Source organism: Mytilus californianus, unplaced genomic scaffold (assembly GCF_021869535.1).
Source record: "Mytilus californianus isolate M0D057914Y unplaced genomic scaffold, xbMytCali1.0.p SCAF_10, whole genome shotgun sequence".
Taxonomy (NCBI): Eukaryota; Metazoa; Mollusca; class Bivalvia; order Mytilida; family Mytilidae; genus Mytilus; species Mytilus californianus.
In genome coordinates this window covers 79,398,048-79,413,374 of record NW_026262582.1, presented here as the reverse complement: position 1 = coordinate 79,413,374, position 15,327 = coordinate 79,398,048, and the positions used below count along the sequence as shown (strand labels likewise).

Sequence of the window (15,327 nt, the reverse complement as noted above, 5' to 3'; positions counted from 1 at the left end):
TGAGAGTACTCGCAGTTACTGACAGCTACATTGTAGTTCAGAGTCCATAACAACTAACACAAACACAAAAGACACAAAGTACAGATCTGAGAGTACTCGCAGTTGCTGACAGCTAGTTCAAAGTCAATAACAACTAATATAAACACAAAAGACACAAAGTACAGATCTGAGAGTACTCGCAGTTACTGACAGCTAGTTCAAAGTCAATAACAACTAACACAAACACAAAAGACACAAAGTAGAGATCTGAGAGTACTCGCAGTTACTGACAGCTAGTTCAAAGTCAATAACAACTACTAGTAACACAAACACAAAAGACACAAAGTACAGATCTGAGAATACTTGCAGTTACTGACAGCTAGTTCAAAGTCAATAACAACTAACACGAACACAAAAGACACAAAGTACAGATCTGAGAGTACTCGCCGTTACTGACAGTTAGTTCAAAGTCAATAACAACTAACACGAACACAAAAGACACAAAGTACAGATCTAAGAGTACTCGCAGTTACTGACAGCTAGTTCAAAGTCAATAACAACTAACACAAACACAAAAGACACAAAGTACAGATCTGAGAGTACTCGCAATTATTGACAGCTAGTTCAAAGTCAATAACAACTAATATTAAAGAAATCATGTATTAAAAACTAAACTTTCAATCAATACACATCCAATATTCAATGGATTTGTTGTAGAGACGTCCTTAACAGTCAAAGAAAAGTAAAACAATTCATTTATAGAACTTTGAAATACAATATTGAATTTTGACACTATGTCTCCTAATTCACAAATAGTATACATGAAATTCTTGGCCGTTAATTTATACTTTTGCGGTGGTATGTGACTTTATAAAAACAGTATTTAGCCTTGTGAAAATTATACGGTAATTCTTTCGATATAAACTTTGCAAGTCTATTTGTGTGTTGTGATATTATATGTCATATGATTTATAATATTGGATGTAACACGTCTTCTGATAGGCTGAAAGTTTTTTGTCTATCAGCTCAAAGACTCTATCAGCCCAATTTTGTCATGCGACTCTTTAAAAATGGAATTTCGAATTTAATTATAAGGAATGACTATAATATTTGTTCTGTCTTTTCGAAATAACCAAAAAAAAGGGTGCATACTTTTAAATAACTAGCTACGCGGGTTATTCAGACATGTACATCACATTTTTGAAAAAAAATATTACAGTCATTCTTAAATACATGTACGTGTTTTTCGTCGTTCCAAATGAGTGTAATTGAATATATGAATATTAATTAATGGTGATATTAATATAACACAATGCTATGAGAACCTACCAACACAAAAAACTCATCTTAAATTTGTCACTAAAAACATTTTCAGTTTTTAACAGCATCCATGCATATATATGTGTATATGTCAATCTCATAATCGTCTGTTTGTCTTTCCGTCTTGTCGTTTTTGAAGTTGTTTAGTCGTGGTGTTTTCAGTTTCTATTTGACTTTTGACTTTTGATTGTCTATTTGGTTACTCTCTCGATCACCCCTTTTTACGCATTGTTTTCGGTTTCTATTCGTCTTATGAATTTTGATTGTCCCTTTGGTATCTCTCTCGCCTTTTCTATCGGATATATATTCAGAATGGAATATTGAACAACGGTCGGCATTAAGGATTTACTTAACAGCTGTAATTGATTCGGATATATTTGTCAATATCTAACCCATTGATGATAAGTATCTCTACAACATAAACATGATAAAACAATGAACTCTTCCGATAACGATCGGTTGTAATGTAAATGACAAAGACTCGATTTAAGAATTAAATTATTCATATTCACGGACTTCAACTTTGACCTTCCGTTAACTTTTAAAAACAAGGTTTAAAAGTCGTTTGGCTGACGATTATATTATGTATTGTTTGCTGACATACATTGTTAAGTCTGTATTTCCTCCAATCGTCGAAATATAAAACACATATAAAGAGACAAACAAAAGAGACAATGACAAACGTTCTCGCTAGCGCGTGATAACTTTAAAAGAGACGAATTGCGCATCAGTAGATTGGGTAATGTTAATATTATTGGATTGGTTTCGTGGAACAATAACTCTGTAAATAGTTAACCTAATTCTTTGTTTAAAAAAAAGTTTTGTCTTACAACTGTTCAGCTCTGATTCTGAATAAAAAGTCAATGTTTTGTCCTTATATAAGGAGCATACGCAACCAACGTTGTTTTTTGTTTTGTTTTTTTTTTTTGTTGCATTCATAAGTAACGGATCAGTCGAATGTTGATGGTTATAACAATTTGAATAGCTTAAACATGTTTGTTTTTTCAATTTGCTTCGATAAAAGACAAAAAGGTTAGAAGTAGCATTGAAAAAGATATCTGCCGACTGCTTACAACATTTTGAAATGTACTACTATATGCTCAAAATGCATCCGAATTAACATCGTGGAACAGACCATTAAAACTGTTGTAACAATAATGTACACATTTTTGTTTAAAGGCCAGCTGAAGCTCGCATACGGTGCGGGATTTTCTCGCTGTGTTGAAGACTCATTGATGGCCTTGCGCTGTTTTAGGCTCTTTGGTCGGGTTGTTGTTTGTTTGACACATTCCCCATTTCCATTCTCAATTTTATTATTTGTTTCTCTTCCTCGAAAGTATCTAAGTAGACATTATGGAGGAGATCAGCTGATCTGTTGCAACATTTTCCAATTTGCTTCAATACAAACAAAAAGTATACGAATTACTATTGTGGAAGAAATCAATTGAACTCTTCTCTAGGGAGGTTTTCAAATAATGAAAATGTTAGATACGTCTCATTACCAGCTTTCAACAGACGTTGTCTTCAATTATATAGATTTATTACGGCAGAAGAAAACAAAGTGTAGCATTTCATTGGTAAATAGAATCGATGGAGACATTTTCTAATCGGAATGTGCTCAGAATTTCATCTTTGATTGCAATTAATGCACTGATATTAGGATGTATCTACACATGGTCCAGCAATATAACCGGACATTTTACTGTCAATTCTGCTTGTTAAAATGAACTGTCAAAAGAATTTTGGGAACTAACAAACTCGTTACAAAGAACAAGATTTGAGATCTAAATTTGGCGTTATAAATAATTTATTCTATCTAAAAGTATTTATCATAAGCAAATGAGTATAAGACAAAATTATAAAGATATAACAGCTGACATCCTGATTTCGTCATGGGTAAAGCACATAATCATGTAGCAGGGTGAAACATATTGTTAAAATATGTATGGCCTCCAGGTTTGTTTTTTAATGTTAAATAATATGTAGGGTATATATAAGACAGTAACCAAACGACACAAACAAATAATAAAGGACGTGTAGGGGTCAACATATGGTTTTTAACTTGTGAACTGATAAGTGATTTGCAAATAACATCAATTAATTTACTGATTTCATTTATGTAAGCATCACTAAGATGAAATTGTATCGTATATGATAAACACACATGTAGAACGTACATAGTTTAAATTGCAGCAACCATTTGAATACTAGAAAATGGCTTTGTTGTGTTGAGAATTGCAGAACAAGAAGAAAACGCGTACACAAAATACCAACAAATACATTTAGGAGGCCTACCATTTTTTCTGTACACCGTTTGTGTTTGTTTGTTTTCTTTTTCGGGTTTTCGATATATGTTTAATTTCTGTTTGTTCATTCGGCATACCTCGACAAATTATATATGAATCTTTTGAAGTTTGCCAAATGCGTTACTTTCTTGAAATACTGCATGTATTTAGTACAAACCTGAACATAAATAGGCCATGGTCACGGCCAAAACGACCAAAGCTTCCATTTTATCCAGATATAGCCATTCAATATCCTGCGCTCAATTTAACAGTTCTACATTAAAAATATTCAACCTCAAGTTAACTGTTATTAAAAGTAATAACAGAGAGATATAAGCTACATAAGTTAATATTGGAATATTTACTGCTATTGTCACATGGACTGCCTCAAAATAACGACATCAGATATCAATACTTGCTTCGGCAAATTCAACTTTCACACTTTGATGGTAAAACATTTGACTTCCTTCTTTATATCTGTTCAAATACAGACTTTGATCTTTTAAAAAAATGTAGTCCTTTAAATTGAATTACGATTTACATATTCCTTGAGCAACATCACTTTTGTATTGAATCCCTTTCCCTATCCCTTGTACTTAAGACTAAACATCTACTTTTTTTTAATTTATTGAGTACATGTAGGTAATAATTTCGGTTTCCGTTATTTGGAATTCATTTTTAAAACACCTTTGTTGATTTGAAAGTCGTACACATACATAACTAAGTGATAATATGCACATCATAAAGTATATTGTCACGTCCGATCCTGTATTTCCGATAAACTAAATCAATTCTACAAAATCTCTAACTAATCACAAATCAAAAAGTCATAACCAGCTCTGATTTTGCTTTATATATTTTGATTTGTTCGTCAGTGTTTTACAGAATCTTGAAAATAGCCTCGGTGTAACATCACTGTTAATAGCGAGCTTTTAATTTGTCTGCAGTTTTTTTCCATAATCTAATTTACCAAATCTTGAATATAGCCTCGGTGCAATATCACTGTTAATTGTGAGCTTTTGATAAGTCTCTGTTTTTTTCAAATTCTAAAACACATTAATGATAAAGAATATTTCCATTCCAGTACACAAATCATTGATAGTTCATCGCTTGTTATCTGCCAAATGATTGGTTTTGATCTTTACAATGAAACAAATTAAGTTTTCCCTGATCGATCTGATCCCAGATCTGAATCAAATGTAAAGTAAAGAGAAATTATTGGAATGTCTTTGAAATTGATTCGATTTGTTTGCTATTAGTATTGTACACTCGCTGCATGATCAATGAAAGGAAATCTCCGTGGATTATAATCCGGAAGTAGTGTTAGTTTGATGTTACAATGTACATGTAATACAGTATTGCTGGTGCTTTTCTGATTTACTACAACTGTATATTACCCTTAAAGTGCACTGATTCATGAGTGATTATTTGAAAGAAATGTGTGTATCAGTCTCAAAGCCTCGGTGCATTATCTTTGCCCACATTACCTTTCCGCGCAAAAATCATTACGTTTGCGCGCAGCTTTTAATTACATTTGCGCGCATTCGTTTTACAGGTAAATACAGGTAGATTATACTTATCTATTTAACTATTATTTTTTATTCCTGGGCCTTAGTCCTGGAAATATATACAGTATGAGTAAAATTAAGTTACATGTATGTCTTAAGCTATTACGGGATTTTACCATGATCACTATATATTTTTATTTGAAATTAAAAATATTTTTTAAAATTCATAACAACTATAAACATATTTACGATGAGCTATTTTTATTTTTACCTGTGTTACCTGTAAAATGAATGCGCGCAAATGTAATCGAAAGCTGCGCGCAAACGTAAACTATGTTAATCCCCAAATGCTCGCAAATGTAATGCGCCCGCCTTAATTGATTGTCAGCAAGAGCCCCATGTACACATATGAATGTGAGGCTTTGGGGCGCATTACATTTGCGCGCATTTGGGGATTAACATAGTTTACGTTTGCGCGTCAGATTTCGATTTTTCAAAATCAATATGTTTATATATGTTTTCGGCAATAAGTGAAATTAGGCATTAAGCTTAAATCCTAGACAATAAGCTAACGCCTAAGCATTAAGTTATTACCTGAAATTTTCAGGCTTTAAGCTTATTTCCTGAAATCTGATGATGATTATGCAACCTATTGCCAAACATCATTTCAGGCAATAAGTGAACTTTCGGATTTTTGTTTACCTTACAAATAAATGTACATTCGATGAAATATTCTTGATGAATAATATTATATATATATATGAATAAAAATACATATTGCAAAAATTTATATAAACCGATTTAAAAGATCTTCAATATTTTAGTATTTTTTTCGTATTCAAAACAGAACTTACTCGTATTTCTTTGTGGTATTGCTCTTCAATGGTCAAGTCGGTTTAAGCCGGTCAAAAAAGACGACTGAAGATATGAAATTTTGCCAGTCATATCATCTTTCCGTAAGTTTTAATATATATGTAAATTTTCTTAAATACCCAATCTTTAATCAGCGAAAACAAAGATCATATACGCAAGGCAAAAGTACAATTATCATTTGGCAAAGATTTATCAAATTGAGAATGGAAATGGGGAATGTGTCAAAGAGACAACAACCCGACCATAGAACAGACAACAGCAGAAGGTCACCAACAGGTCTTCAATGCAGCGAGAAATTCCCGCACCCGGAGGCGTCCTTCAGCTGGCCCTTAAACAAATATATATACTAGTTCAGTGATAATGAACGCCATACTAAACTCCAAATTGTACACAAGAAACTAAAATTAAAAATAATACAAGACTAACAAAGGCTAGAGGCTCCTGACTTGGGACAGGCGCAAAAATGCGGCGGGGTTAAACATGTTTATGAGATCTCAACCCTCCCCCTATACCTCTAGCCAATGTAGAAAAGTAAACGCATAACAATACGCACATTAAAATTCAGTTCAAGAGAAGTCCGAATCTGATGTCAGAAGATGTAACCAAAGAAAATAAACAAAATGACAATAATACATAAATAACAACAGACTACTAGCAGTTAACTGACATGCCAGCTCCAGACTTCAATTAAACTGATTGAAAGATTATGTCTTCATCATATGAATATCAGGCACAATCCTTCTCGTTAGGGGTTTAGTATCATACCATCATAACATATTTGAGAAGAACATAACCCGTGTCATGCCAACAACTGGTTTTTAAATAATTGTGTTTAGTGCCGATGCAAAGACCCTATAAGTGAATCAATATTAACGCCAAAATATGCAATCTTTAATGACCTGACAACAGTATCGTAACTATATCCCTTCTTAATAAGTCTATTTAAAGGTTTTGTTAGCTTCAGAGGTGAATACTGACATTTTTGTGCTTTATAAAGAATATTTCCATAAAAAATTGGATGTGAAATACCTGAACGTATAAGAAGTCTGCATGTTGAGCTATATTTACGAATGATGTCCTTATACCGATGATAAAATTTAGTAAATGTTTTGACTAGTTTGTGATATCGAAAACCCTGGTGTAATAATTTTTCAGTAATACATAAATTTCTCTCGTTAAAATCTAAAACATTGTTACATACACGAGCGAATCGTACAAGTTGAGATATATAAACACCGTAAGATGGTGACAAGGGAACGTCACCATCTAAAAATGGATAATTAACGATAGGAAATGAAAAATCATCTCTTTTATCATATATTTTAGTATTAAGCTTTCCATTAATGATATAGATATCAAGATCGAGGAAAGGGCAGTGGTCATTGTTAGTATTAGATTTATTTAAAGTAAGTTCAACAGGATAAATTTCTTTAGTATACATACTGAAGTCGTCATTATTGAGAGCCAAAATATCATCCAAATATCTAAAAGTATTATTAAATTTGTGTATCAGATGTTGTTTCGATGGGTCTTTGCTGATTTTTGTCATAAATTGTAACTCATAGCAATACAAAAAAAGGTCCGCAATAAGTGGTGCACAGTTAGTCCCCATTGGAATTCCGATAACCTGACGATATACGGAATCTCCAAAGCGAACAAAAATGTTATCTAGTAAAAATTCAAGGGCATATATAGTATCAAAGCATGTCCAATTGACATAGTTTTTTTGTTTATTGCTACTAAAAAATGACCTAAAAGAGTTTGAACATATATATTCACATTCTGACTTTTTAAATGCCCATTTAATTAGGTGTGAAACATTTAAAATCAGAAAATAAGGCAGCTACATGTATAGACTATTACAATTTAATATGGTATGCCATTTTTTACCATTGGAGATTTGAAAGACTGGTAGCTAAAGGAAAAGAGAATGATGGGTGAAATTTCAAAATTAAAAAATGTTTTTCTTGAGGAACTGGATTGGTTTTTTTTCTCTCGGAAAAACACATAAAAAGTGGCAAATTATTATTATAGACCGTAGAATTTAACAACCTTATAATAGCTTTGCAAATATTTTCCATGATTCCATTGTACTATTTCTTCCATTTTGTGAAATTGTAAAATGATAAAATGTGCATAGGGAAAGAAGTAGTAGTAAGACACGTTTTATCCGAAGAGTTTTACAGAAGATGACAGGTTGATTTAATCGATTACTAATCAGAGTAAGATGGAAACTTTGGTTCTCATGGTGTACCCAGATCACATAAAAAATATATCGCTAGAGCTCTTATGTTCAAAAAAAATACTTCAAAGGTGGCCTCTAATTTAGTTTATGTTTTCACATTATTTTGTGTGCTACATACACAGCAAAGTGACAAAGGCCTTGAATTTACAGCTAAGGTTATATCTGAGTTAATGCCAATGTAGACAGAACTAGTTATAATAATTGTTCACAGGAAGCCAATTAATACATCTCCAACCAGGGTAGTATTGAGTGGTCAAACGGAAATATTCATGACATACTTACTGCATGGATGAGAAACAAAGAATTAACAGTTGTCAATTGGAATCAAATTCGTCAATATACAAAAGACGTCTGCTCTTTACAACTGAACTTGGACGATCACCTGCCAGGTACAAATGCTAGAAAAAGATAAAACTGTTAAATAGTCTGTGCAATAACCATGATAACTCTACACCAATTGTGAAATAGTCTGTGCCATAACCATGATAACTCTACACCAACTGTGAAATAGTCTGTGCCATAACCATGATAACTCTACACCAACTGTGAAATAGGCTGTGCCATAACCATGATAACTCTACACCAACTGTGAAATAGTATGTGCCATAACCATAATAACTCTACACCAACTGTGAAATAGGCTGTGCCATAACCATGATAACTCTACACCAACTGTGAAATAGTCTGTGCCATAACCATGATAACTCTACACCAACTGTGAAATAGGCTGTGCCATAACCATGATAACTCTACACCAACTGTGAAATAGTATGTGCCATAACCATGATAACTCTACACCAACTGTGAAATAGTCTGCCATAACCATGATAACTCTACACCAACTGTGAAATAGTCTGTGCCATAACCATGGTAACTCTACACCAACTGTGAAATAGTCTGTGCCATAACCATGATAACTCTACACCAACTGTGAAATAGTCTGTGCCATAACTATAATAACTCTACACCAACTGTGAAATAGTCTGTCCTATTCTGACATCGGACTCGGACTTCTCTTAAACTGAGTTTCACTGTGCGTACTGTTGTACGTTTGTTTTTTCTACATTGGCTAGAGGTATAGGGGGAGGGTTGAGATCTCAAAAAAAAAGTTTAACCCCGCCGCATTTTTGCGCCTGTCCCAAGTCAGGAGCCTCTGGCCTTTGTTAGTCTTGTATCATTTTTAATTTTAGTTTCTTGTGTATAATTTGGAGTTTAGTATGACGACTTTTATCACTGAACTAGTATACATATTTGTTTAGGGGCCAGCTGAAGGACGCCTCCGGGTGCGGGAGTTTCTCGCTGCATTGAAGACCCATTGGTGGCCTTCGGCTGTTGTCTGCTATATGGTCGGGTTGTTGTCTCTTTGACACATTCCCCATTTCCATTCTCAATTTTATGTGCTATAACCATGATAACTCTACACCAACTGTGAAATAGTCTGTGCCATAACCATGATAACTCTACACCAACTGTGAAATAGGCTGTGCCATAACCATGATAACTCTACACCAACTGTGAAATAGGCTTTGCCATAACCATGATAACTCTACACCAACTGTGAAATAGTCTGTGCCATAACCATGATAACTCTACACCAACTGTGAAATAGTCTGTGCCATAACCATGATAACTCTACACCAACTGTGAAATAGTCTGTGCCATAACCATGATAACTCTACACCAACTGTGAAATAGTCTGTGCCATAACCATGATAACTCTACACCAACTGTGAAATAGTCTGTGCCATAACTATAATAACTCTACACCAACTGTGAAATAGTCTGTGCCATAACCATGATAACTCTACACCAATTGGTAACAAATAAATTTAAATACAATTTTCTATCCATATAAAAAATAAGGAGATGCAGTAGGATTGCTAATGAGATAACTATCCAACAAGCTTTCATTTATATATTTTAAGAGATTTATTCAATGAATTTTTACATCAATATTTTACTTATGATTATATTTCATGTAAACGACATCTAAACTTCAGTTATTATTTAATTATATACAAAATGTATCTTAACTTTGAATAAATTTCTTTTATTTACTCTCATTTTGATTTTAGGCATTAGCATTAATGCCTGGACATACATTTCAGGATCTAAGTTTAAATCCTAGGATTTAAGTGTAATGCCTAACATTATTTAGGCAATAGACTTACTGCCTAGGCGTTAGCCTGTTGCCTAGGATTTAAGCTTAATGCGTAATTTCACTTATTGCCGCTAATTATAACATATACATGTTATAGTTAAAGCAATTAAGGTTTTTAAAAAAAAATCTCAAATTTGTTTTGTAGTAGTTTTAGTTCATTTAAGTGTTTCTGAGTTTAGTGTGACGTCAATGTTCACTGAACTTGTACACATTTTTTGTTTAAGGGGCCAGCTGAAGCCGGCCTCCGGGTGTGGGATTTCCTCGCTGCGTTGAAAACCTATTGGTGGTCTTGGGCTGTTTTATGCTCTGGGGTCGGGTTGTTGTCTCTTTGGCACATTCACGATTTCCATTATTTTTCTCATTACAATTTTACTTGTTGTAAAAAAGTATTCTCATTAGAGAAAAGAAGCGGCGAAATTAAGACATCAAAAGGAGAATCAAAACTCATAAGTCGAAAGCAGACGGACAAAATCATGTCTAAAAACGGAATCTTACAAAACTAGCTAAATGGTACCTAGATGACTATATCCACGACTAGGGCGGATCCAGGTAGGAGATAATATGTCACCGTTATTGCAAAAGTGTGTATGTGTGCTGGTGGAGGGAGGGGGGGGGGGGGGGGGGGGTTCGTATTTGTTTTTGTTTTGGGGGGAATTGTATTTGAAGACAAACGTGTTGTGCCCCCTCTCCCATTTTGAAACTCTCTGATTCTCCAATACAAAAACTTATTTTTACCATTTCCAATTCAACGTCACTACCATTCAATTATGTGTATGTTGTAAAGTGCACAAGTCACCCCTAGGTGTTTAGATGAAATAGTTAAAGCTCTTAAAACACCGAGTTTTAAAAAGTTAAATAGAAATTTAATCTTGACTATTTGATTATGTTTGTTGCTTGGTTGCTGTCTCATTTGCATATATCCCACAGTTTCCAGATCATCCTAAATATAATATGAAGTACTTGCCGATTGAGGTCAGGAAGCCATCAATTGATCAATCAATAAACGGTTTACTGTGGTTGATACAACAGAAAATACCAACGATTTATTTTCATAATGCTGATTCTCAATCTGGTATTATTGTTCGCGTGGACAATTCAGTCGGACACCAACTTGAAGGCTATTTTTTTAAATGTATGTTAGATGAGGGACTGGATGGGAGAAAGTGGAGTTTGGAAAAGGGGGGCGGGAGGGGTCGTTTTGTTTATTCTTTATTTGTTTTTGTCATTTTTCACTATTCTTTATTTTTTGTACATTGTTCTATATTCTTTATATTTTAGAACCCCATAATTCTCTATTCTCCATTATCTTTTGGCCTTTATTCTCTATGTTTTGCACATCAAGTTATTCTCTATACTGTAAACCCCATCCGAACCCTCTAAAATATATATCAAATAAACACCATTGCAAGAGTGATATTGACAAGGGTTAGCTCCTGTATTCAGTGTGAGGGATAGAGGTATTTTTTGAAAATCTAACGTTCTTAAAATAAGAACTAAAAATACAAACTTTTAATGCGGTTAACTCATCAATATCTTTTAGAATGACATGTCTCAATTACGTAATGCTATACAAATAGCAGATTCAATTTTTTTGAAAATACAAATACGCAATAAAAAAAAACACGAAATATCCGGTTGCAATTTGATTTAACTGTAATTATCATGCTATCAAAACACTATATAAATCGAATTGTAATTTATAAACGTTCTTTTTTGTTTAATGTTAGGCGGTATTCAATTTTGGTAGTTAGGTTTACCCAAGGGGAGTAATTTTGTAAAGTGAAAGTAAAAGTAGAATGTAAACAAACCGACTCATTCTACAGGGTGAGATAACACGCTACACAATAATAATAATATTGCTTGCCTTTTAAGGACATTAGAAACCTCTGTTTTGGAAGATTCGCCGTTGATATGAAAGGTTACAATTAATTCCACGGTATAATGTTTTTAAACGAGTCTCGTCAAAATAATTTTGACGCCTTGCAAGGCTATTTTTAATTCAAGTTTTATTTTTTTTCTGTGAGGAAGGCGTCACAGAAAAAAATAAAAATAGCCTTGTAAGACGTCATAATTATTAGGACTAATACGAGTCCAGTATTTAAAAGGTTCCACTTCTAATGTCAAAATCTAGAACAGAGCAATTACACAACCAAATTTTACACTTTTTTAAGCCCTGCTATGTGGCAATGTTTTTTATTTTCTTCAAAACGACAAACATTTATACAGAGGTATTTGTCTCTGAACGTTATATTAAGTGTTGAATAAACGTATTTACACTTTTGGTATTTAGCTATATTTTGCCTCCGAATGACCTTAGGTACTTCGATATTATTTTGGTAAGGTGTGCCATTTTTGCCTCAAGAAACGTACCCATTTTTCTATACTTATTTACAATATTTAAAATATGACCCGGCATGCTTATATAAGCAATAAATCTATATCATCACTCATAATTCTTAAACAGACAGCTATGTACCCTTATGTTTTAGAATTGATTTGATTTAATATTGTAATTGACCATTAACAATGAAAGATTCTCAATAGCATATGTATATATGAAATCATGTAGATCATACCCCAAATCAATATACTGTTATCAAACGTAAATGCAATTTAATATAGGAGGGTCACTTTTATATAAAAAATCTCGCAAAAGTATGACCCGTATTTTTGGCACATCCCTGCATATGCAATGATATGAAATTACCCCCCCCCCCCCCCCCTCCTTTCCCCGTGGGTTAATGCAAAAGATAGGTTGCAATGATTTGGAAGGGGAATTTCAGTATCAGTATCTTGACTTTGTGTAACTGAAAAGTTTGTTAAATGCAACATAACCAATTACATTTAATGACATCGTGGTGTTAACAGGCATTTATATATAGATATATGTAACAGCTAGAAATATTGATTTCTTGGTTATAACAAGTACATGAACCTGTGATTAAATATAGTTTCACATCTCATGTCCTTGGAATTGGTGCATGGTGTGGACAAAGTTATAAACAACGTATTATTCAAAAATTTAAAAAAAAATCGATCAGTTACCAACATCTAGGACATCAGTACAGGGCAGGCTCGTACAAACTTTGAGTATATAGTGTATGTAATATAATATGTACATGTATGTAACTGATTGAAACCCAAGAAAACACCTTGGGAGATCTATCAATCTAGCTAGAATCAGCCAAGTTTTGCCGATGGAGGCGAAATTAAGTTGTATGTTTCTTTGTGTTGTGTCATTTCCTGGTAAAGTTATTAAGTCATTCGGCACACCTCTACAGAGCGAACAAACTAAAGAAGTGGAATCTGCCGTATTTTGCCGATTGAAGTTAACATACGTTGTTTGGTTTTTTTTTTTTTTTTTTTTTTGTGTTTGTGTCGCCTTGATTGTAAGTTATCTTTAGAAGATCTGAGATAATGTTGCAGACTTTTTTGTTTGCAATTTAAGACCACTTGGGCCATAACAAAGAATGCGTTTGTTTGCACTAGCCCTACCTTCTGAAAAAAAAATCATCAAAATCTTTTATTGTCATGATGTGAAAATTTTTTTTTTTAATCAGATAGGCATGAAGACTAAAAACATCTGACACTTCAATTACTCTTTGCCGAAAAAAAAGAAAATGCCTACCCACCTACCCACTGTCTCTACCTTTGAGTAGGGTTTGGGCAAACCAAAATATTTTTAAGTGTGGCCTTTGTATAAAGTCTTTCTCAATTATTACAAGTTGAGATTATTTTAAGATTTCTGATTATTGGGATAAATATCAACATGATCAATAGTCAAGAGGGCGAATTTTGAACTTTTTTGTTGTAAAGAAAAGCTTTTGTCAAGTGTACAACTGTCTAATGAAGGAAATAAGAGACCAGAAATAGCACGATAAATAGATTAACGGGGTTTCTGCGTACAAATATCATAAATATCAATGTGTTGAAAACCAGATAATCTATACAAATTGGTCACTAACTTTTTGGTACGTTCTGTTGGAAATCTTACGTTTACTTTAATCTACACACTAAATTTTGCGGTACGTTCTGTTGGAAATATTACATTAACTTAGTTACTGATATTCTTTTTTTAAATGGCTACGTTTTATGTTGAATTTTAGTATAGTATAATATTATGACGAAAAGAATGGTATCTATAGCAACAGACATTACCTCTAGATTGACGTTAAACGATGGAGTATGTATGCCAATGTTTGGTCTTGGGATGTATGAAGCATCTTCCGGGAGCGGAGGAGTGGCGGAAAAAGCAGTCGAGTACGCCTTATCGAAAGGATATCAACTAATAGATACCGCAGAATTTTATGGGTTGGTATATAATCATTAATCATTGACAATTTCCTTGATATCTGGCACCACTCATTCATCTTTTGTGGCGGGATCTTTAAACAAAACATTTATAAATATCTAGAAAAAAAAATCGTTTCCAAAGAAAAGAAACAAAATCTAAGTAAAATGTTTTCTCCGGAAGAAAAGCGATGGTTCCATATTAAAAATAGTTATAGCGCGAAATGTTCGAATTTTACCTTGCATTCGAATTTATGATCAAAATTATTCTATCACACATTTTGATAGAGATGTTGTAAATTCTTTAGTTAACAGAGGGGCTTCGGTGGCCGAGTGTTCTGAATGATTAAACTACTGTTTCGATCACTAGCCTGTCAACTTTGAGGTTGTGAGTTCGAATCCCGCGCATGGTAGATGCGGTCGACTCCGATCTTTAAAATTGATTAGGATTGTCAGTTTTCTTACCAAAGGTTTGTGGTTCTCTCCAGCCACTCCGGCTTCTTCCGCCAATAAAAACTGAATGTCACGAAATAGCACAAAAGTGTTGTAAGTGGCGTTAAACACCAATCAATCAAATTATTTACAGTCTTATCTTCATGATTATTAAGTTAATGTATACAGGATAGAATAATAAAAGCTTGAGGGATATACAATCTGAAATGCAAA

The 15,327-nt window shown here is 33.4% G+C and overlaps 1 protein-coding gene across 1 annotated transcript in view; it reads left to right on the top strand.

Moving 5' to 3' along the window:
- Positions 1-12,153: 12,153 nt before the first annotated feature.
- LOC127718596 (uncharacterized oxidoreductase YtbE-like) overlaps positions 12,154-15,327 on the top strand; it is a 470,207-nt gene continuing 467,033 nt past the window's right edge. The window contains exons 1-2 of the mRNA XM_052224667.1: positions 12,154-12,195; positions 14,478-14,682. Coding sequence (XP_052080627.1) covers positions 14,492-14,682 — 191 coding nt within the window. The 5' untranslated portion in view covers positions 12,154-12,195; positions 14,478-14,491. The remainder of the gene's footprint in view (positions 12,196-14,477; positions 14,683-15,327) is intronic.